The 25338-nt window shown below is 38.4% G+C and overlaps 1 protein-coding gene across 1 annotated transcript; it reads left to right on the forward strand.

The window, feature by feature from the left end:
* The first annotated feature begins 2152 nt into the window (after window positions 1-2152).
* Window positions 2153-23740, forward strand: LOC118230273 (noelin-3-like). Its single transcript, XM_035423141.1, has 6 exons — window positions 2153-2663; window positions 13634-13777; window positions 15742-15897; window positions 16926-17145; window positions 18055-18161; window positions 18422-23740. The coding sequence occupies exons 1-6, from the start codon at window positions 2595-2597 to the stop codon at window positions 19097-19099; spliced, it is 1374 nt and encodes a 457-aa protein (XP_035279032.1). The 5' UTR covers window positions 2153-2594; the 3' UTR covers window positions 19100-23740.
* The last annotated feature ends 1598 nt before the right edge of the window (window positions 23741-25338 follow it).

Below are 25338 nucleotides of genomic sequence, written 5' to 3' on the forward strand. Positions count from 1 at the left end.
GCAAAATAATCACTCCAAACAAATGTAATGTTCCAGCCTCAAAAATGCTATAAACTACGATTGCCACATGAATGAATGATTTCCACTGCATTAGCAGTTAATGTAACATTGTTATGTAAAATTACTAAAATCTCTCAAATCAAGGGCTAATATATTTACTCTGAAAGCAAAGCAGAAAGTGCAGATCTGGGACCCATTTTGCCATTTAGCTCATCAAAAGAAAGGCATGTCCACTTCCCTATTTTAACAGCCATCCATTACATTCACGTGGAAGTTTGTTCTCTTTTCACAGACTGTCTAAAAACAGTATACCTACTATTTCTGATGATTTTGATGATTGATGATTTTTCTAATGGCCTTTGTTTGTTCTAGGATATAGAGCAATAGTTAAAAGAAGAGTGGACCATTCTCCCTGTTTTCATATTTTTACTTTATCAGACAAGAGCACAGAGGGTAACAGGTAGAGAAGGGACCACAGCACAGAAAGTGTACATGAAAACAGTGTCAAGCCCTTGTAATCTGTGTTGTGAGAAGGTCATGGATTTTAGTCCTTTAAATGCATGATGCAGAAATGCCCAAATGTGTACTCGTTTGGACCCACGTTTCTGCAAATAAATAAGACAAAACTTAAGAATGTTTGACGACAAGAACAAGTGCACCATTCAACTGCTGACTTGAGAATACCTAGCAGTGCGTCAAGCCTGGTCTTCAACACTCCAAGGGTTATTGCTTCTAGTCTCGTCTCTCTATTCCATGGACTGTGTGAAATAATGTCTCCTGATCAGTGCAGAATTTATTCTTTAACTAAATTCCATCTTGGGCCCTTTGTTCAACTGGGAGAACTGAAGAACTCAGATTATCCCTTGTTCACCAACTAACCTAATTTTTTTAAGTCTCTTCATGTCTACATTCTATAAACCAAAACAAACAAATCTGGCACAATAGAGTGACAGTTATAAGGTGACAGTCTGTTCTCACACCTGTCATATCATTATGGTGAGATGTCAACCAACTGGCACAAAATGGCGTGACAACAGGTTGCTTTCATCAGTATTTTACTGATTTCAAGGTCATTAAGGGTTTATGTCCTCATTAGTCTTATAAGGAAGCCATTCATTTGATGAGTAATCTGTGAAAAATATAGGGTGAGCCAGAGAGAGGGGAAATCCAATGAACGGCTAGTTTCCAGCACCTAAGGCAGAATCATCAATATTAAGGATTTAAGCTTAACAGGGAAAAAAGAGAAAATATGAACCTGTGACTTGCCAGTCTCGAGAAATAATCAAACTCACATGTTGCCTTTTGTATAGAAATAGTACAATAATAGGTCAAGGTTTCTGCCGCACAAAATGCTGCATAGTTCACGAGTCAGTCAGCTAGATGAGTGTAAATATCTTGACCCCATGCACACACATAGAATCATATATTACTGGAGATAGTAATGCCAGACCTACTGTATATGTGCTGCAAACTACTGCACCGAATACCCACTGGTCCAATGAACATTTGTCCTTAATCTTCCATAAAAAAAACGTTATACTTATTTATTTGCCACATATGTTTATTTAATGTGTATGGCCTCCAATTTTGTCATCGCTGTACATGCCAAACTGGGTCTGTGGAGAAAAAGTAGCCCTTGCATCTCATTTTGAGTGAGTTTTAAGGACGACTGAGCAGAACTGTAACTTGTCATTTTTTTAAAAAGAAATTTAAATATTTTGTTAATTTTTATGTTTCCATCATACTGCCCCTGTCAGACAAAATGAACAGCAGGTTCACATACCCACATCCATATAATAAGATGTCTACCAATGAAATTTAACAATTTCACCTGTAAGAGACTATGTTTTAAGAAATTAAAATGTGATTGTGAGTTTTGCAAAAATATTATAACATAAAACAAGACACTAAACAGTGGCAACTAATTGCATAGTGGGCACAACGAAAAATAATTAACCATGTATTTTCTATGTGAACCCTTGAGTTTTTAATTTTTTTTTTTTTTTCCAATATGCTGTTGCTTTTTTGTAGTACATAAATATATGAATTACCATTTATTGAATATAATAATTGCTTCCTTGTTATTGATTAGATGTTCTCAAGGCAAAAACAGCTGATTGATGCTTCAGGACTGTGGACCTTTCAAGGACTATGAGTACCCGACTTACGTTTATGTTTTACAGGAGCCTAACTGAATTCTGTACTCTCTCTCGCTCTCTGTATGTGTGTGTGTGATCATATGTTGGTTTATGCCGCGCACTGTCCTTATCCTGATCAACATGAGCACTTATTGCAGAAGACCCACGAGAACGATCAAATCCACCAAATGATGTCATTTCAGACATACAGGTCTCAACACCTCCCTCGCAGCCTACCATTGCTATCCATCTGCTCAAACTTTTCTGTGATCAGTGCCACGCGACGCGTTCCGACGCGACGAAAGCCCACGGAGCGGTAATGAAAGTGGATCTATCTTTTCTTTTCTTTTGGGAGGACTTTCACCGTCGGCCGCTAACCACTAGTAAAGCTTACAAGGTCCCGCTGTGAACACTGCGCGTGAATAAACGAGGAAAAGACAACTGTCGCCATACAGAATGCGGGCACTGTGCAGTATTCTGGATCCTGTACTACTGCTGATACTGTTCGGATACTACCCGTCTATGGTGAGTACCCACTATCGTTTCGTAGGCTGCATGCTTGATATCAATAAGCACGTCTAAAGAAGGAAGACTGTAAAAGTGACTATAAGGAACACAAATACTCAAACATAGGCGCTCTTAATATTGGTAAATGTGTCAACACCGAAATCGCAAAGAACACTGCATTTGAAATAATATTTAAAAAACTAAATTGATATTTTTTTAAACGAAAAAAACGACGCTACATTAAAGAGGAAATTGCTGCTATTCAGCATCCAATGCAACACACTGTAGATTTTCATATTCGAAGATCATGGGCTATCGGGCGTTTCTCTCATCCGAATGACAGCGCGGTCATTGAAAATATTTGAGTAGCATACAGCCTAGTACATACTGGACTCAGTTAATGTCATTCAAGGCATTGATCTTGGGGAAAAAGTACAAGTGGGCTTAACCGAGTAGAGTGGTCGTAAGTGTTGTTACACAGTTAGAAAATTGTTTCTATCTTAGGTAGGCTATCTGAAGTTTAAAACACATTTGTACCTATAGCTTTTGTCTATCGGGTTTTTTTAATTAAAACTTACTGTGAGCTGTTCCGAAAACCTGCGAATTGTGTGACATCCTATATGAACAGCTTGTCCATGAAAGAAGGTGAATTTAATTTTCACTAGAAATCGTGGAGGATTTGTATCATGAATGTGAATGGGTAGTTCTTGCAACCGTGCACTTGTATTAGGCTATATATTGTTTGAAAATGCCCGTTTGTGACGCAGTATTTTTCGTATCTATATTGGTATGTGGGTTTTCAATTAAAATAGGCTAATAAAGACAACTGCGCGACTTCCTATTATAATCGGCCAATTAGGCTACTTTCCAACAGGGCAGTCGTGTTCAGGTTTGGTCACGCTTTGTAACAAATTCAAAAACCGTCACGACAATGTTGCCTAAACGTAAATGGCCGATACTGATTGCCAATGCTTACGACAATACATAGGCCTATACTGTTGTGGCATAGATTTGTGTTGTTTATTAATGCTACAGATATGGCCAACGTGACAGATAATATTTGCACTAGTAATTCCTCTCTTGAACACACGAGCAAGTTCATTCTTGAGAATCACTTTTCCATTACGCGCATGCAACATGAATATGTAAGCTATAGCAGGGAACTAATACTACATTGAACAAAAATAATTAGACTGACTGAATATTTCAGTTATGTCTCAGCTAATGCTTTCATGTGCGATTTGCAGCAGGGCTTCGCCTACCAAATACGGGTATGGTTGCTCCTGTCTCTGAGCAAAGCATGTTAACTGTAGGCGTCTGTTCTACACGCGCACATGTAACCACATGCCTGCTGAGAAATATAGCGTATTCAATTAGGGGTGTATTTACTTCAAAGACTTACCTTCCAACTTTTTACACTAGCCTACTTGTTTATGTTTATGTTATCCAATGTTGGTCAATGTTTGACTGAAACATCCACTTCCCGGCATTTTTATCGATTTCACTTCTCTAATGAACGTTGCCCGACGATTAAAAACGGAAAGTCCCCCACGCTTTGGTGATTCCGTTTTATTTATTTATTTTTTCACGAATCAATCATTCCTTGCCAAATTTATCTTACCCACCTCGCTCGCAAGCACCATTGTGGTCGATAGCGCATGTCCAGTGTATGATTAAACATTATATTGGTAAACAGGTAGTGGTGAGCATTACCGTTTTATTTATTTATGTATTATTATTATTATTATTATTATTATTATTATTTAGTTTTGTTCGATTTTGATTCGGTTTTGGAAAATAATCACGGTTTTCGGTTTCGATTTCAGTTTATTTATTTATTTTTTTAAATAAATATGAATGCATTATGAAATAATGGCAATTGAAATTATTTTTGAATGTATTTTTTATTGAAATTGCAACTTCAAAAAATATAAATTTGCAAAGGCTTCAATGTTGTGACTGCATATTGTAGCAGTTCACTTGCAAAAATGATCATTAATTTGGTCTTTAAAAGTAGATGTGAATATTTCAAGTGTGAATATTCAATATATTGTATCACACTCTATTGGCTCTGGAAGTAAAGAGATTTTCTCTTTGGCAGGCAGGCAGCCAGCAGTGGTGGGTGGACCGATTCTTTTCACAGTATCGGTTCCTTCGAGCTGATACATGTAAATGTATTGAACCTTTCAAACCTCCCGGGTTTTCATACTTTTTCTAAAAATGGCGTCAGTTTCTCCGTGACACTTTGTTATAGTACATGCACGTTCGACAACTAGTGCTGCACACCCCACCAAACTTCTCTTCAATGCATTACCATTCATCATGTATAAGTTTACATTAGTAAAGATTAATATTCATTTTAATACATTGATTCTGCATCTTACTTGTATGTAGGTAGGCTATGTAAGCCCAATACGATGTTACAGAAATGTGACTTTACTACATCAATTTGTCGTTCTTCCTGGGCAAGTAGCAGACGTCCTAGTTCAAGAGAACGGTTCATTCGATCTCGTTCAGTGAGTGCAGGCTGCCCGTCTCGACTCAAGTCCGATTCAACTCGCTCATTCATTGACGTCCTATAGTTCGAGAGGACGGTTCATTCGATCTCGTTCAGTGAGTGCAGGATGTCTGTCTCGAGTCAAGTCCGATTCAACTCGCTCATTAATTGACGTCCTATAGTTCGAGACAACAGTTCATTCGATCTCACTCATTTATTAGTTGTCCCATTGACGTCATATAGCTCGAGAGAACCGTTCATTCGATCTCGCTCATTCACTGGTTGTCCCATTGACGTCCTATAGCTCGAGAGAACTGTTCATTCGATCTCGCTCATTCATTGGTTATTCCGCTTGCTATGCTTTGAGCGCTGCACCTACCGTAGCAGGCAGAAGTTTTGAGTGGAAAAATGCAGGGAGAGTCCGATTCATGAGCACTCGGACATTCGACAGGCTTGCTCAGTACATACCGGACACTAAAGAGTCGTTCAAAAAGATTAGTTCATTCATTTTCCCATCACTACTAGCCATCACCATTCAATGTCATCAGCCTACTGTTTTCGGGTTTCCTTAGTAGAAACATTAGCATCTCAACTAGTAATGTTGACAAAATTATTACACCAAATTTGAGGCAGATATGACATTCGGCTGAGTAAAAACTAGGCTACCATTTTGTTAGAAGCATTTTTACAGGATATATATTTGTTTTTGGGTACAATCACACAAGCTAGTTAACACTTGACTGTTATTCAAACTAGCTGTTAAGCTATTTTCAAGTCTAGCCGTCTAACTGGAAAGCTACAGCTATCTAGCTAGCTAGACAGTGGAACAGTTGTACTGTTGCTAGCTAACTAATTTTTCCGAACAATACTAACATTCGGTGGCTGGAACTCCTCTGTAACATAAAGAGGCCTAATCATAGCTGGCTGGCCAGCAGTCTATAAGTGTCGTGCACTGTCAGGACCCTGTAGGTTAAACTGATTAACACTAACACAAACAAGAACAGTAACAACACAGTCTATGCAAAAATAGAAGCAGTAGTTAAGACACAAGAGCATTAACTAAGTCAACTACGAAACAGCGACCTAGTTACAACAAAGTGCTGAAGTCCTTTATATATGCTTTATATTTTTGGCTGGGTCTATAAACAATGTGTAAAAATAACATAAGAGTTTGCCACTTAGATGCAACATTGGCTCATTTTAATTTGTTATAGGAAAAAGTACAATATGGGCAAAGACATTCTATATGATTGGCTGTACTGTAATGTTACTATCCTGAACTTGGGTACTAACATAATGTAAGCAGTACACGGTGGAAATTGTTCAAGATGTCATTGCCTAGGGATGATAAATCTACCCCACCACTTTGAAACTGTCCCGGTCAATTATGCTTTATGTTATGCTTTATGTTTATATTCATTTATTCGTCAGGATTGATCACCATGAACAATGGACACAAGAACGTTATGGCAGGTAACATTATTATTAGTAATATAAATAATATCAATAACAATATAATAAAAACTATAATGATGGTGGATTTGTGTAATCTTAGGTCAAGGTTTAATACTGAATGTATTCAGATACACCAGATCTGTGCAGGCAAGTCTCAATATAACCCTTTTCAGCATCGATGAGTCAATCACAGCCTCATGCTCGTTCATGCACGGGTGTGCCCGTGTAAGCAGGTGCGTGCACAGTCACATAAAACCATCCAGACCAAATTGGAATGAAATAAATCTTGTATATTCTTCTGTGGGGCTCAGAAAAAAATTGGTGCCTGGAGAGTAATTGGTTAAGTGTTAAGAGAATTTTTTTAGTTTTAAAGTACTGCCCAAAATAATTTTATTTGGCCAGGGTAAATTCATAGTTTTGAATGGACTTTAATATGGAAAGAAGCGTACCAAACTGCAATACCTCGAGTAAGCACTGGAGTTTGCGAGCTTTATGGAGAATGGCAATCCCAGGTCCCCTGGTGTGTCCAAACTATCACATAACTTGTGTGTCAGTAGGCACAGTGGACTATGGTCATTGTAGTTCTTCTGGTGCTTATTTCAGCTCAAACTGTGTTGAGTTTCCGAAATCAAAACTAGCTGGCTTTTAAAAACTACAACTTAAAAAGTACTATACCGAGAGTGGAGAAAAACACAGTTCATCCTCTGAATTAAGCCAATTAGAATAATCAAACCGACGTTGATAAATTAATTATTTAAACGCAGGAAAAAAAAACACATAAATGTGGGTTATTCGCCCTGCACTAGAAACAGGGCATCTGCTTAGTGGGCTGGTCTAACATTTTGAGCCACTCATTAAACTGACTCATTGCTCAAAATAAGAGGTTGTTGTATGACTACACCCCATCTGTTTATTGAAAACCATGATATGACGTGGACATGTTGGTCGTTATTCCATGAAAGCCTTGACTATAGACTGTGGGTTAGAGTGAACTACAACACTGCTGTCTTCCAGAATGATGTTGTTTATTTGATGAGTTGGTAATGTTGCTAAATATTGGATTTAGTGTGCCACTGCGATTCTGGGAAAACTATAGAGGTGTCACTTCAGGAAAGGGTTCAAACAGAAATAATGGATTGCCAACATGAACAACGTGGTTAAAAGAATCACCAGTATACCACCAAGGGTTAAGGCTTTGGTTGATCCACCAAACACATTAATTGACCTTGTGCTGGCCATTTTATGACTTGACTTTCTTAATCCATCTGAACACAGGGTAGGATACACCAAAATGTAACTTTCTTTTTGTTTTCCCTGAAAATGTAAATAGTCTGCACGTCAGTCTGAAATGTGCATGAGCAACACATGGATTCAGCACTGGTGACATGTAAACAACCAGTCCTTTTCACAGACAAGCTTTTGGTAGTCCACCCACTCATATCTGCCATGTGGTTTTTAGACATCACCAGACAGCAAATTCCATATTCTGAGCGAATCTCAGAATCGTGAAGGGCTGTTTGTATTGGACACTTTGATTTCAAACTAGGTTGAGTCAGCGCGACGAAACAATAAATATAAGGAAACTGTCAACGGCTGGGGTGCTGGCACAGTGCATGTTGAGAAAATATTACTGCATCCCTTATCACAGCTGAATATTAGCATGCATTATTCATTCCAACAGACCATTTATTGTTTTTTTTGTTTGTTTTTTTAAGATCTATGAATATTCCATGCCAGGGAAAAATGTTGTGCTCTTGTCTGAAGAGAGAACATTTTGAACTGAGGAGAATTATATGGTATATGTTTTTATTATGGTGAAAAAAAGCATCACTGAATATCCAAATTTATGTCAAAAGAAGAATAAAATCGGCCAAAATTATGTCCACCAGATGCTGCAAATGTAGTAAAATGATTGTATTATGCAGATATATAACATTAAGGTTCCTTGGCTCCAAAAAAAAAAAAAAACTGCAAGATGCATTTCTGCTAATTGGAAACAGGATCACTAATTCAGGTGATTAACATGGCAATGCAGACTTAATCTTCTACTTATTTATTTCATTGAACAGCTGTGGCTGTTATGGATGTCCTAGGAGTAGGAAAACAGAATTGCACCTTGAAATTATATAAATAAATGGAAACAACTTTGTTTTGATCAATACTTCTCCCATAATGCAATCACAAGGTGCATTCAGTCGACGTGTACTAAGCAGGGCTGTCACGATGCCAAAATTGTAACTTTGGTACCGATACCAGCACAAGTATCAGGATGCTGATACTAAAATGAAGGCATGGTGAGGAGGGTATCTCACAGATGAATTGACCAGGGTCGCTATTTAATGCAGAACCACCTTAAGTCATGTCCGACCTGTCTGCTAGCCCGTCATCTGTTGAAGCCCCTGAAGTGGTCGGGATGGTTACTGTACTTGCTTAGCTAATTTGGACACATTGCCTCGCTTAGGCTCTTAATTCTTTGTATGTTTTTTATTTTATTTTATTTTTTATTTTATTTTTTGCAAAAAGTTTGGAGTGTCTCTGTGTCTCTGGGGCACCCATCTCATCATTTGCTCTTGTAGCCCCAATTACGTGTCGGCATCTAAAAATATGATTCTTTTACATTTTTGCTTTCATTGGTTGCTGATTCAAGGTGCACTGGCATAACACCTACACCACTGTAAAGCGTTGACTCTTGTCACATTGATGCAAAAAAAAAGAAAACAAAAGCCTTGATCTGTAAAATACTACAGATAACAAAAGAAGTGACGAGGTAATCCTCTTCTTGAAAGTAAGGCTGAAAATAAATAGGTTTATTTTCAGTTTGATGATTATGGTATTTTATAATCCAATAATTGTCTGTGACAAGTCAAACAACTGCTAATACTACAGTGATGGCATTAATAGCGCTAAAAACCCCCCATCTGATCCCTAAGCAATCAATCTGCTCTTTGTATACAGTCTAGCAGCAGTCATTATTCATTATGCGTTGTTTCCATTTAGCTGAAAGTGTTTTCATGAGCATATGAAAACAAGTATTTCTATGTATGTAAATATAATGTCAAACGCGAAATTCTGTTTTACTAAAAAATCCACTTCTTACCTTACAAACAGTGGAAAATTATCTCAATTAGATAATATAGGGCTGAGTAAACAACCTAAAAGTAAGCTGCTGCTACCCCCTCTATGAACTACTATATGGCAATATATTATTGTAAATCACGTATGATTTATATTTTTGTCATTTAACTCTTGAGCTTTCAATCTGTTGTGATCAGGTGGTTTACTGCTGACCAGCCTGATTTACAGCAGTGTAGCAGCTGATTGCAGGTCAGAGCATTCAGCAAGGTAAAACAAAGTGGTTTGATTGTTTCTAAGTGAATTTAATTTGTTTATTAACTAACAATTATGAAGATTTTGTGCATAGAAGTTCTCCAAAGGACAGCATTTGACTGAAATGTAGGGCTTAGTAAAAAAAGAGAGAATGGTAAATATAGAATATTTGTTTTGTGGAGTTCCAGAGGGTACCACTCTCAATGGAATTAGCATCTGGAAATGGAATATGGCTGGGAAAAGAGATATACCATATATTACCATTTGGAGAAGTTTGGTACCATTTGGAGAAGTTTTTCAGTCCTGTATGTTTGCGAAGTGAGACTTCCATAGGTTCAGGGGATTTGGTCATTTTGATATAAATATCCTCTTTATTCAAGCTTTGAACCATGCCTGTACTGTATTAATTTTGGAGATAATAGGGTTTATTTGAGACAGGGGGATTCTTAAAAAGCCATGGATTTTAAGTGGGATTCAAGGGGTTAAGTAAAGTAGTGCCGTACTTCATTTCTGGCATCTGTTTTGCGGACAATGGGATGGCCAGGATATAAACAGTTTTTCATAGTATGCTGGTGGCACTATTACTGCCTCAGAAATTCAGCCTGTGGGACTGTATACAGGCCATTGGCAGGGGCCATGAATAGCGACAAAAAAAATAAATAAATAGGGAGCCTTGTGTAGCACATCCAGCTAAAGCACTGGCCTTTAATGTCATGGCACCCCCCCCCCCCCCTCCCCATAGTCTGGAATCAAATCCACATCTAACAGTTCAGGTGTCCCACAAGGTGTTGGTTGTTCAAAAGCCTTAGCCACACAGACAGCATTACTGTTAGGAAGGAATGTCCAATATTATAGTGGCTCTAGGTGCACATGAACTGCAATCCTCATAAAAAATGTGCAGCACGGCTGGTAGACTGACTGAGAAGAGGAGGCTGGCAGGATGCACCTCAGAAGTCTGGGGAATGAGTTATCCTGAATTGGAGGATATTACCCTGACAAGACAGGATGACATATTAGGCTGCTCTTCCAAATATTGAAAAATTTTAAAAGGGCATATCTCAACAGGGGTTTAATATGGGCAGAAATTAGTGCCAGCAGAAAATTAATCTAAATAGCAAAACTTGAGTTTGCATTGCAGTAATTTGAATTTGTCATGTTTAAACTAAATTATTTTATTAATTATATATATATATATATATATATATATATATATATATATATATATATAAAATTTGAATTGCACAACTTGAATTTGTATTTCACTATTTGAAATTGAATGTAATGTTTGAAATTAAATTTAGGCACTCAATTTTCACTTTTAATTTACAGTTAAAAAATCAAGTTCAATACTATTTCAAATTCAGTTCTTACACAATTGAATTTCAGTTTTCTGGAACACACAGCCAGGTAAAAGCAAACAAGCCAAAATTCAGTCAAACTTATTTTCTATCCTCTTTTTGTATTGTGGTGGTATGCAGTGCACATAACAAAGCTTTATGTCACTGAATCCTACCCAAATAAAAGTAAGATCTTGTGCTGTTTAAGAGTTTCAAATTCTGACCACAGATTTTACATTATGGGAATTAGAATTCTGAGTGTATGTGGACGTTATTAAAAAAACCTGTTAGCAATTAAGGGTTGTAGAAAGGTGTGATTAAAAGACAGGTGTTACATCACAGCGAAAGCAGAGGATGTGAGATGACAGAACCATGCTTGCTTCAGAACAAACATGAAAAACACCCAACTGCACCCTCTGCTTGCCTTTATGTTCATCCGCCAGTCTGATTTGCATAATAATGTAGAGCTACTCATTAACATGGCTGCAAATACCTGAAAACACATCTTTCCTGGTTTTGTGGAATTGAACAGAAATGTGGCAGACCTCATTGCAGTGATGCAGGGCACCAGATCCAGGTTGCCCAGGGCAACAGCAGGCAGCACGCTCTTGATATTTGACAGTAACTAGAGTGTTTGGTGGGGTTGAAATGCTGTTGGGTTCAGTTACACTCTTAAACACTTTTCATGGAAAAAATAAATACAGCAAACCAGAATGTTGGGGTACATGATGGTTATTATCTACCATCATTGCAGGTAATACATATAGAAATTCATTATATATAGATACATATGTCATATGAAACTGGACATACACTATATGGCCAAAAGTATGTGGACACCCCTTCTACTGAAGTAGTGGGTCGGCTACATCAGTCATACTCATTGCTAAGTGGTGCATAAAATTAAGCATACAGCCATGCGATCTCCATAGACAAACACTGGCAGTAGAAGAGCTCAGTGACTCAAAAAGTAAGTTTGTCAAATTTCTGCCCTGCTAGAGCTGCCCTGGTCAACTGCTAAGTGCTGTTATTGTGAAGTGGAAATGTCTAGGAGCAACAACAGCTCAGTCGCGATTGGTAGGCCACACAAGCTCACAGAATGTGACCTCCGAGTGCTGAAGAGGTCATTTTTAAATATTATTTGGTGGGATAACAGGAATCTCAGCAATGGGCTCATTCCAGCTATCCTATTTAACACTATGTTTGCTTCTTGAGGCAATAGGTTGAAATACATCAGGCATCAAACTTTAGAAGGTATGTGGAAAAACAACGCAATTGCCTTCTTCATAATGTAGCTGTATAATTCACAAGTCACTAACAGAATTAATGGGAAAAGTACAAACTTTCTGCTCTACATAGTTTGTGTGAGGAGCACTTAGAGTTTCAGCCTCACTTGCCTAAAACCAACACTTTTCTGCCTGGTAGTTAATTGGTTGGGTAATGTCTGCGATTGGCCAGTGATTACACTCACTTGGTGTCCCAGGATCAGAGGGCAGAATCTAATTCAGCAGCACTACTGACCTCTAGGGCCATATCTTAATGTCCCTGAACAGCTCTCCTTGGTCTTTGCCTAGGTGATATAGCCTTCCATAGTATTTTGCTACGTAACATCTAGAGTTAAGGGATTCATCAAACAAATACACTAAGCTTCAACCTTGAAGAAAAGTGCAGATTTGACTGTAGATAGAGGTATTGGGTTAAGAAGGTGTATTATGAATATTTCAAAACTAAAATATAAATGGAAAGAACTCTTCCATTGAAATCCTATGAGCAGTTTACAAACATACTCTACAGCTGATTCAAATTCTCTACAGAATCTTTTTGGTTGGGTCTTTTAACATCCTGTTTAAACTTGGAAATAGCTGCTTAAAAGCATGCAATTTGTGGCTTAATCATGCTGCGAGGATGGTGGCGTGTTCACAACATCCTTTCTGGGTTTTCCAAGAGAAGTGGAGGAGCCACTGAAAGGCCATGCTGCATAGGGAGAGGTGAGGTGATTAATCATACCTAGAAAACACTATTTACTCAAATAACCCCCCGGAGAATCAACATTTTACCGCGGGCTGCAGCATCTTTTATTATAGACTGCTCCTCCACCCCCACCCTCACGTGTGCCGGAAACAAAGGCATTAAGAAAATTGAAATCTGAGCAGATAGCCTAAGTATTATTGCTGTAATCAATGTATTGTGTAGGATGAATGACTGTAGGCTTTCAAAGGGTCTCAAAGTCTGGGTGAGTGATATATGACTCACTTGAGTGAAGGGCACGTAGGCACATGAATGGCTTCCTTTTTATTCCTTAACCAAAGAGTTGAGGTGCATGTGTGTTGTGTGTGTGTGCGCGCGTATTGACAGGGACTCTCTCCCCACAGACCGTCGGCCCTAAGGAGGGCTGGCAGGTGTACAGTTCGGCCCAGGATGCTGACGGCCGATGCATCTGCACTGTGGTGGCCCCAGAACAGAACCTCTGCTCCAGAGATGCCAAGAGCAGACAGCTCCGCCAACTGCTGGAGAAGGTACAGTACGTTTACATACACAGACATTCACAATACACACAAGCATACGTACACACGAATGTTCATAAAGACCTGACTGAGTGAATGAATTCAGACTCCAGGCAATCAGCGAGATTTATTAAACAATTCTTGGAACCACAGTTTTTATATTAGTTGAGTTTATAGACTTTCATCTTTCATAAACAGACTGTGTCCTTGGTCCTTTCTTTCAGAATTTTGTTCTTAGCCTCAGGTCTTAGGCTCTAGAAGTCAGAGGTTGAATGTTGGGCTGCTTCACAGTGTCAAACACCCTGAAATTGTGGAATATACTGTGCAGCACAGAGTAGCACTGGATCTATGAACACATAGTCTATACCATATAAACTCAATAAAGGGAATATAAGCCAATATCCCCCTGTTACTATATGAAGGGCTTTCTGTTTGTGTAATTTCTGGGTGTTCACACTCTATTGTTTAATTGTTATTTATTATTGTTGTGGTAATTATTTTATTTTTATCGGTAACAAAATGTGTGAAAGTAATAGGAATTATAAAATATAAAATAATTATGAAATATAAAAAACGAATATTATCCATCTGTCTGACAAGACAGTGATGTCGTAAAATAAGACACAGACCTCAATCATAAAAGGAATTATCACTCCACTCCTTTCTAAAGGACACTCCATAATTTTCATGAATCGTTGGTAGTTGGTTGCTTGTGGATTTGCTTTATGCTGCAAAAAAGATGAAATCATTACCACTTATTGATTAAACTTGTAAGACACAATCAGGTTAATCATATACACTGCATTTCCAAAAGTATGTGGACTCCCCTTCTAATTATTGTATATTGTTATTGTGAAATAGAAACATATTGGAGCAACAACAGGTCAGCCAAAAAGTGGTAGGCCACACAAGCTCACAGAACGGGACCGTCGAGCGCTGACGCATGTAACAATCATCCTCGGTTGCGACACTCACTAAAGAGTTCCAAACTACCTCTGGAAACAACATCAACACAAGCACTGTTCATCAAGAGCTTTATGCAATGGGTTAACAATGCCAAGCAGCCATACACAAGCCTAAGATCACCACGCACAATGCCAAGCGTCAACTGGAGTGACGTGAAGCACACCACCGGACTCTGGAGCACTGAAAACGTGTTCTCTGGAGTGATGAATCACGCTTCACTATCTTCCAGTCTGAAGGAGGAATCTGGGTTTGGCAGAATGCATAGAGCGAACTGTACTAGCCCAAATAGTGTCAACTGTAAAGTTTGGTGGAGGAGGAATAATGGTCTGGGGCTGTTTTCTTGGTTTGGGCTAGGGCCCTTAGTTCCAGTGAAGGGAGATCTGAATGCTACATCATTCAATGGCATTCTAGAGAACTGTGCGCTTCCAACTTTGTGGCAACAGTTAGGGGAAGGTCCTTTCCTGTTTCAGTATGACAATGTTTCCCTGCACAAAGCAAGATCCATAAAGAAATTGTTTGCCAAGTCTGATCGGGAAGAACCTAACTGGCCTGCACAGAGCCCTGGCCTCTATCCCACCAAATACCTTTGGGATGAATTGCAATGCTGACTGCGATCAATATTAGTGCCCAACCTCACTAATGCTCTTGTGGCTGAATGGAATCGAATCCCCACAGCCAAGTACATATGGGTGGGATGTTCATACTTTTGGAAATGTAGTTCATTATAAATCTTTTACAGGATCTCTTAGCCACTGGTTTTATGTGTTCCTGTTTTCTGCCCTAAACCTGATTAATATAGCTTTAAAATTCTGAATGTGATGCTTTAGTCATGTGCAGAGTTCAGTTTTTCTCCATATTTGGAAAAAAGGAATATATATTACTGTAAGAAAAGCTTAAAGTAACCAACATTTTGATCAGATAATGACAGCACTGGAATAATGTAAGTTTAACAGCATCTGTGTTGCTTGGTGAGTGCTTTAGCAGATTTAACGTTATTGTGTATTCTACAGGTACAGAATATGTCCCAGTCAATTGAAGTGTTGAACTTACGAACACAGAGGGATTTTCAGTACGTTATTAAAATGGAAAGTCAGATGAAAGGACTGAGATCAAAGTTCAGACAGATCGAGGCTGACAGGAAAACAAAAATGACGAGAAACTTTCAGGTAAGTGCTTTTTCCTGGTTTCCTTTAATTGTTTTGACTGCTATGATGGCCTTTTATTGTAACATAGAACGTATTGAACTTGGGTACTCAGCAGTTGTAAACAGAGAAGAAAATAACAACATATTTAATGCATCAAAACCCCTATGCATGACACTATTTGAGTAGTAAAATCATATTGTAGTATAAGGTCACTGCCTCATCAACCATGACATCAAAATAATGTGTAAACTTCTGCAGAAAATAGGGTTTGCTTCACAAAAACACAAGAATCACTAGGACTCACATGGCTAACATGGAGTAACCTAATACATGGTAGAATAACAAGTACTGAAACAAATAAAGCCAACCAAAACCATGGAATAGTACATTGGGGAAACACATCAGATAAGCAAGAATACTAACCAAGAAGCATGGCAGCCAAGAGTCTTGTTAAGCTAATGCTAATGTTACCTTTCTAGCTGCAGAACCACCATTAATTTTGTACAGTAATGTCAGCTCAGTGGCTAGCAATGAGAAGACACCAGCTTTCAGAAATCTGCAGTCTCATAACCCATGCAATGGAAATGTCTGTGTTTAGTCTGGGTTATTCCTGCATTCAATACATTTACAGGTATGTTGCACTGTATTGCGTGGAATCCTCTCCACAGAAAGACACTGTTTTGTGAGTCACTTATGGGGCTTGTGAAACCTCAGTCATATCTCAAGATTCTGTACTGCACATGCAGTAAAAGAAAAACAGGGCATTTTGTTGTCACAGAGTAGTCCCTACAATGTGTAACTGACTTTAAGTTCAATGTCTAATTAAGTAGTTTTGTAGTCCAAGTTAAGTAGAAAGCGAGAGCCACACTAAAAACAGTTGTAGCAGAAGCATCAGTTAGGCAAATATGTTATAAAAATCTGTGTATTTGCAATCCATGAACAGGCTTCCCATGCATCTAGCCGGTGATTCAGTGTCTTAATTTGTGAATTTAAAAAAATTAGGATTAGGTGTAGGCCAATGTGTTTATGCTCTCATCCACGTGTCACAGGAGTTGAAGGATAAAATGGATGCGCTGCAGCCCTTGATCCCGGTGCTGGAGCAGTACAAAATGGATGCCAAACTGATCTCCCAGTTTAAAGACGAGATCAGAAATCTGTCTGTGGCACTGATAGGGATCCAGGAGGAGATTGGGGCCTACGACTATGAGGAACTGCACCAGAGGGTCCTCAGCCTGGAGAGTCGGCTGAGGAACTGCATGAGCAAACTGAGTGAGACCCCTTTTTCACTGGCTCCGCTACGTGCCTCATGACCAAAAGCACCATGTAGGACAGGAGGCAGCCGCATATTAAAATAAGCCTGAATGCTGGTTACAATGGTACTTACACTTAATGCCAAGGTGTATTACAAGCAAGGCAAGCTAGGTGAATAGCTAACAAGGTCTAAAAAAGTAAACGTTTGGATAAATGTAACATTGTTTGAATCTTTCAAAAAATGCTAGCTAGTTATATTATCAAAATTATTTTTGCATGCTGGTGAAAAATAGCCACCTTATAAATTGTCTAATCTTGGATTAGCTAAGATATTACTATCTTTATTTGATCTGAACTCCTACAAATGTCACACTTAAAAGAAACACCTTACCACATTCAGTTTTTATGTAGTGTCTCTTGCTTTCTTGCAAGCACAGGCTGCTGGCATGCTGGACCTCATAAAGAAGGAAAGTGCAGAAATTCAATCTCCACTCCACCCATACAAGTCAGTGCTTTGCACTGTCGGGAACCCTGCCGATCTAATCAAGGGAGAATCAATTTAAGATCCCCTCACAGAAATGACCAGTCAGATTTATTTATTTCTTTATTTATCTATCAGTCTCAACAAACCATTTTCTTCCAGGACCGTGTGAATTTATTGGTTGTCCGTTGGGCTTTGAAGTGCCACTGTCTGGGAAAACACATGGTATCCCTGGTCATCCAGACTATTTTGGCCACCCCGATGGTGGTCAGCAACAGTGCATTAGGCGAAATTGCTCATTTAAATTTTCACACAGCCAGAAATGAGACGACATGGACGTTTGCGGTGGCATTGTGGTTGTAATATGCACAGAGTAATGAAACTAGTTTGGTTGCAGAGGCTTGGAACTGACTTTTTAAATGATATCCATGTTTCTTCATTAACAGCATGTGGCAAATTAATGAAAATCACTGGACCTGTGACAGTAAAGACATCCGGAACCCGGTTCGGGGCATGGATGACTGACCCTCAGGCATCTCTAGAAAATAACAGGGTGAGCCTTGCCAGTCAGGAACTGTCCTTGTGTACTTAATCAGTTTGTTTTCTCAGTTGCATTACTACATGCATATACAGGATAAGCATGAACGGCATTCTCAGTCTATAAATGGCTATGGTTTATAAAATTATTTTGTATTGTTGGGTTAATTTATATTAGTGTGCTAATAAAGTTTTGTGGCTTCAGATGTAATAATCGTATAATTAAGATGGCTGTGAGAACATAAATCTGTCTTTCCCCACTATTTTTGGATACAGGTTTGGTATATGGACAGTTACACCAACAACAAGATTGTCCGTGAGTTCAAGTCAATGGATGACTTTGTGTCTGGAGTGGAGTCGCGAACCTACAACCTGCCTTTCAAATGGGCCGGGACCAACCACGTGGTCTACAATGGCTCCTTGTACTACAACAAGTACCAGAGCAACATCATTGTCAAGTACAGCTTCGAGACGGGCCGTATCCTGGCCCAGCGGGCGCTGGAGTACGCCGGCTTTCACAATGTCTATCCATACACGTGGGGGGGCTTCTCGGACATCGACCTCATGGCAGACGAGCTGGGTCTCTGGGCTGTGTACGCCACCAATCAGAATGCCGGCAACATAGTCATAAGCCAATTGGACCCTCAGACTCTGGAGGTTCTCAAGACCTGGTACACGGAGTATTCCAAGCGGAACGCCGGGGAGTCTTTCATGATCTGCGGGACCCTCTACATCACTAACTCTCACCTGACCGGAGCCAAAGTCTACTACGCCTATTCCACCAAGACATCCACGTACGAGTACACAGACATCCCCATTCACAACCAGTACTTTCACATGTCCATGCTAGATTACAACGCCAGAGACAGGTCCCTCTACGCCTGGAACAACGGCCACCAAGTTCTGTTCAACGTCACGCTTTTCCACATCATCAAAACAGACGATGACTCTTAAAAAGGAATACTTTACAGAAAAAAAAATACTTATCATTCCTGGTGAAGCACTTTTGTAAAAATATATTTTTCATTCCTCCAAAGTGGACTGCATTTACATTTATCATTGTTCCTTGAAATAATGCCTTTTATAGATTTGCTTGAAAAAAAAAAAAAAAAACAGCTATAGCCTCCAATACAATTAAGTTATGAAGAGAATTTATTTATTTATTCTTGTCCTGCTTTGCATTTTTTCCCAAAATTAGTGATTACACAAGTGATTAGTTCTTGTGTAATTGTGCTAATGAAAGCATGGAGTTGGAACACTGACCAGTGCCCTTATTTTTCTCTAAGCACCAATAAGCTTGCCTTATTTACAGTACCTAATTCTGATGATGTTGTTGATGAAAGTTCTGTCAGCATTCGCTAATAGTATGGTAATAATTTACCAGATTTTCCATCATTCGTAATAATTTGCTAATGATTTAAATTTAGTCATTTAAATATTCAGTTGCTTACACAGTTCATAAATGTTTAAGGAACAAAATGCAGTAAGGCCTCTTGCTGCAACCTTCATGCAGTTGGTGACATCATCAACTGTGCTGTGTAAGGTTAAGGCCACAGTCCTAGACAATGGGCTATATCAGATGTTTTCATAAACCAGTATTTTGAATTAAACTTTAAGGGGTAGGGATATCACCAGTCATGTATGGTCTCAACCTTCCTTCTTACACACAATGAAAATAATTAATATTTTGCAATAGGGGAAACTTCATTTTGTACAAGAATGATTATCATCCCTGTTGCCTGGAAAACTTCAAAATATGAGCTGTTCTGTCGTATAAACAGTTATAATTTGTGATAAGCTGCCATTATGCCAAAAATGTTTTCTATCTTTGAATCTATATCCAACCAGGGCACTGTTTCCCAAAGCCCTCATCGTGCTAAGATCACCGTAAGAACCCTGGTAAGGTGCATCATTGATATTTAAGGTGTCCTCACAACTAACATTGCTCTTAAAAACCATCATAACTTGCCCCAGTCCACTAAGTGTATCGTAAAGGCACAGAAGTGCAGTTCCAAGCGCTCTCCAGTTTCTTCCTACACTAAGGAAAGCATTTAGAGTCAAAACACAGAATAAATTAAATTAAACTGAATGTCTGCTCATACAGTATTTCATTATCAAAGTCAAAATAATGTGAGCGCAGCTAACAAATTAAATGCAACGCATATGAATACATTTATAGTAAAGAGATGGTAAAAGGATGTAAATGGGATTATATGTAAAGAACGTAAACTGTGTAAGTCACTCTAAATAAGAGTCTCTGCTAAATGGCTAAAGTGTGAAATGAATACAAACTATATTTAAATTTTATGTCCACAAAATGAAATTGCGGTTTTGATTATTTTTAGACAGACTAGTCATCCTTAATGAGCATTTAACTCTGCCTATGATGTACTCTGTGCCGTTTTGGTCAGAATGTAACAGAAATGTAACATGTTAGCAATGATGAATCTTTAAGTTCTATTATTATTGGGAAACAGTGCTCTGTTCCTAAAGAATATTGTAAATTATTGCAGCGACCATCCCATTTACCTGTAAGAATCAATGCATTGTTTTCATTAAGTACAGTGAGCTGTGATAAGTTGTTTTCCCTGTTAAATTGGAATCATATATGTGTACGTGTTATCAGTATTATTTTGTGTTTGTATGGACATTCACTGCTGTATATTTATCTTGTACTTAAGAATATTCATTTTAATGTGAACAGTTGAATATATATTGTAAGTTGATGTAGTCTTGTCACAGCTGCTGGTGTAAATGGTTTTAAGTGACAGCATCATACTTATATTGAAGCAATTTAACTTAATAAGAGCACAGTAAATATATGAGAATGAAGGTGGTGTGAAACATTTGCCATCTTCTGTCATTTAATCCCTGTAATGTTGTTTTGTGCTGTAGCTATAGCACAGTCTGTGGTTCGACCACACCTGGTCTCGTCTTCTCGTTTGTACTGAGCCTTCAGTGCCAGTATCTGAAATTTACCTCAGTCCAGATGGCCAATTTACACCCCCACATGTTTAGGATGGAGAAAACTTTGAAAATATTTTTTAGTCACTTTCCCGTTATCTGCATTATTCTGTACTATGTAGGATTGGATTTTAACGTCTGTCTATAACGACAGGACAGTGAGCACACTAGCATCGTAGTTATGATCAAAGATGCTGGTCTTAATTTAAACGTGATGCACTTCTATATTTATTTTCTGGTTTGTACCCATTGATTTTCTTCCACTTTTTTGCCCAGCGGAAACTTGTTGAAATTGTGAACTGAGGATTATCGTGATATAAGTCACTTTTGAGTCGCATGTACTTGTCCAACAGAGGAGGGAGGATCTAATGTGCTGATGTGGCAGTAATTCAAGGAACGCTGACTGGCTCAAACTCATCCAACCCCGGATAAGACGAGGTGGCGTCCTGATGGCGTGTGAGTCCCGGGTATAGTTCACTAATGACTGACCTGGCATTTAGACCACCAGTACATACAGTGCTTGTGCTTTATGGTCTGAACACTAAAGGTACAATATTGATGAAGGTCAATCGCAATCCCAAAGCACATGATCATCTTTGCAGTGTAAGAGGGTTCCCTGGCATGTGGAAGGTCCCCGTGCTTCCACAGGGACAAAGGCTTTGTGCTCGTGTGGACCTTTAAGATGTGTGCTCCCAAACTGCCACATTACTGAGAAATGCACACATACTCAGTTCCAAATGAACCACTGCCACAGAATTATCCAGCAATCTCGGCCCTCAGAACAAACAGTCCTCAGCTTGAAGAATGCCTTCCTGGGTCCATTCTCAAGGCAGTAAAATTGTCAGCCAATACCGTGTATGATTTGTTTTGGAACTGCCTTTTCAATCTGAAAAGTTTATTTCCCTTAGGAGAAAATCCCAGTTTAAAATGTCACTACATTGTAGTAGACCACAGAATGGTTCATGCTTTCATCCAGATTGTTATGTTGACAACGGTCCTCCTTTAAGTGGCACATCTCTGAAAGTATTTGTTTTCGCATTGTCATTTTTTAAAGTAAATGTTATCATCCTTTATATTTTATCACTGATTAATATCCCCTGATAACAAGAACTCAGAAATACTTAAGTTAACCATCGACTACAATTGGTACTGTAACTTTAGCACCCAAGTAGAAGAAAAGCCAGACACACTGCAGTAAATATCAGTGAAGCCACATAATGTGACACTATTAACACCATTAGCAGTTTTGAGACCATGCTGCATGCAAGCCTTAAAATTGTAAATGCATTACAACTTACATATTTACAGCCTCCTGATAAAATTTAACAGGTCACCTCTCCTGAAATTTTTATGTCAGTGTCAGTTTATTTGTTTTTTTTTTTACCGATGTTTATTAATGTTTTCCTGTTTGCTTCCTAACCGCAGGCCTCTTTGTGCCTTATGTGAATTTAAATGTAGACAAAGAGGGAATATGCTGCTAAAGGCACATATTCTCATATTGTGAGGAGGACCACCTGCCAACACATAACCTGGCATGCGGCACAGAAACTCACCTCCAGTCACGCTTTCCCCAAAAGGTTCACCGAGGTGTTTAGCTCCTGCAGTGCTTCCATGGTAACAAGGAAGGACAGACCTCTGGAAGCATTTTATTTTTAGGTGGCTTGATTCATAGTCCTAGTAAATGTTACTTTATATTCACAGTGTTGATATAAATGCTGATATAAAAATTTAGGCCAAAAAAAACAAGTTTGGGAACAGATGTTTGGCTTGATTAGGACATAAGGTGTGCTGATTAACACACACACACACACACGTACACACACAAAAAAAAAACAAGATTCTGGGTGTTTAATCCCAGAATGCAATACCACCCATTTTCTGTCTCAACCAACACCTAGGAAAAGCCAGAGTATCAACTTTTATCATTTCAGGCAAAGATATGAAATGCATTTTACCACACAATGTTATTTCTCCTACCAAATCTCTTTCAATTGCAGTGCTAAAGTACAGAGGAAATTCATACTGACCTCCATTTAAAATAATAGTAAAAATATTGTTTTGACTTATGACTTTGTCTTTTACCGAATTAGAAAGCTACTATTATAAAAAAAAGTGGGAAGCGAATGCAGTTTTTCAGAGCCAGGAAATTAAATGTTAAATGTTATTAATGAAAAGCTCAAATGTTAAGGGCAAACTGCCAAAACAGGTAATCTGTTATGTTGCTTCTGGCCTTTAAAACAGTTTGTTGTCATATTGTTCATCAGAGAGGTGTGTCCTCAAAGTGCTCTGTGCCACCTAGAGGCAAAAACTGCACGAGCCAGTAATATTCTGCTGATCTCCATTGTTATTTATTTTGCATATAAGTGCCATTTCCAGAATACTGGAATCTTTAAACTGTGAATCTTAATGCATGATGTCCCCCAGGGGATTGCCCAAAAACACAATATTTTCCCTAAACATAAAAAAACATAATTTTAAAAAATGATATATTTCATCATTTCTTAGACATTAGTATAAACTAAATCTTGACTGGTTCATATATCCTTGTTCATTTTGTGATAATTGAAATGAAATATTTTTGTTGCCATTTGTGGATATGTAAAATATAGATTCTAAAATATGACATCAGAATTTGCATATGTAACAGTGTGTTCATTAACTGAGCTATTCAAATTTCACTATATTCTTGAGGTAGGGGTCCACAGCCAAAGGGCAGTCATTTTAGAAGTCTTTGAGCTGACAACCTTGGAAGCCCCTGTGTTAAGCCATAAAAAAGTGTTGGCACAACAGTACTAACTGTTTTAAACATGAGAAAAGAGTAAAGAGAAAATACGATGTAATATTTTGTCTCCCCTGCAAATGCCTGAGACAGAAGTCCCATCTGTGGTTCAGAGATATGCAACAAGGTCATACGTTTCTTGTATTGATCTGTGTGTGGTATTCGCAGTATTTCAAAAAAAGGGCTCATTCCATTGTTGAGCAGAGAAATTCACTTAGAATAACCAGGTACAATGAGGCATATCGGTATAAGAAAAAAGGATTAATTTCTGCAGAAAGAGTTCAATACTTACACAAAAAGAGATGAACTAGCCCGAACTGAAGAAAACGGGCAGTCGCTGCTTTTCATAAGCAAAAAGTGTTTTGCCAATAACATACACAATTCTATGTCTGATTGGTACATAGTTAAAACATTTCATACATCCAGTTATATGAACCTTTACTCAAATGAAGATCGGGAGGATAACAAATCACAAATGCACTGCCTGTTTATATAAGGAATCAAATACATTTTGATTATATGAATTCCAGACAATAAAATGAACATCCCATTTGTATGTAAAATCACGGTCCTGAAAAAAATCTCATGGAACGTATTGAAAAGGTAGGAGAGTGATCCTGGTATCCCAGCAATATTACCAAATTGGCTCCATGCCTGCGGCTACCCAATCAACTGCAGCCGATTGGCGACACAATCCCTCGCAGTCTCTACAGCCACCTTGATTCATTCACATTTACATTTCACATCTCCCAGGTCATCCACAAGCCTATCAACAATATCCATCAGAAAAGCCACAATTCTTTTACACAGTCAAACAGAAATCCTCTCAGCTACGTCTTCCACCTGCTGAATTTGAAATGTGTCTGAAATCCCTGTTTGTATAATGGAAAAGACAGCAGGTGTCCACAAATTCAATGCGAGGCCCTTTGACAGCAACAAAATATGATGCTCCACGAGACGCACAGTGAATTTCAAAGGAAATCAAAAAAGTACACAGGCTTTCTTTAACCAAGTTTTTTCTACGGCTTAAGGGCTATAAAGCCAATTAAATTATACTCTATTGTCTTAAGTTCTAGCAAATCCGGTTATGTAAATGTAAAGGATTTATTTTCTTGGTGGATCTTTGTTTCATAATACTGAAGGTATTCTGCGGGATTTATTGTTTTTCCAAAGGATTTTGTGACATTATTTTTAGTCTGATTAAAAATTTCTACTTTAACCCCTGCTGCACAGTAATAGATTGATTCAGTCTTCTTCTGTAAGACTACCCATTTGTTCCTCTATGGTTTAGACTACTTCTTTTCAAAAGATATTCATTTTTATTTTACATACTGCGTGGCTGTCCAGAAAATGTAAATAAGGACAGATAAACAGGAAGTCTGGCAGACATTAAATGCATGGGGCTTACTGGTTTGATTGCACTCACTTGTGTCCAGATGATTACTGACCT

The sequence above is a fragment of the Anguilla anguilla genome, chromosome 6 (genome assembly GCF_013347855.1).
Source record: "Anguilla anguilla isolate fAngAng1 chromosome 6, fAngAng1.pri, whole genome shotgun sequence".
Lineage (NCBI taxonomy): Eukaryota > Metazoa > Chordata > Actinopteri > Anguilliformes > Anguillidae > Anguilla > Anguilla anguilla.

What these genes read in the sequence shown, in the direction of transcription:
- LOC118230273 (XM_035423141.1), top strand. Translation starts at nt 2,595, where the DNA reads ATGCGGGCACTGTGCAGTATTCTGGATCCTGTACTACTGCTGATACTG. An exon ending in AAATGACGAGAAACTTTCAG is followed by an intron (nt 15,898 to 16,925) that starts GTAAGTGCTTTT and finishes CACGTGTCACAG; the next exon opens with GAGTTGAAGGATAAAATGGA. An exon ending in GAACTGCATGAGCAAACTGA is followed by an intron (nt 17,146 to 18,054) that starts GTGAGACCCCTT and finishes CTTCATTAACAG; the next exon opens with CATGTGGCAAATTAATGAAA.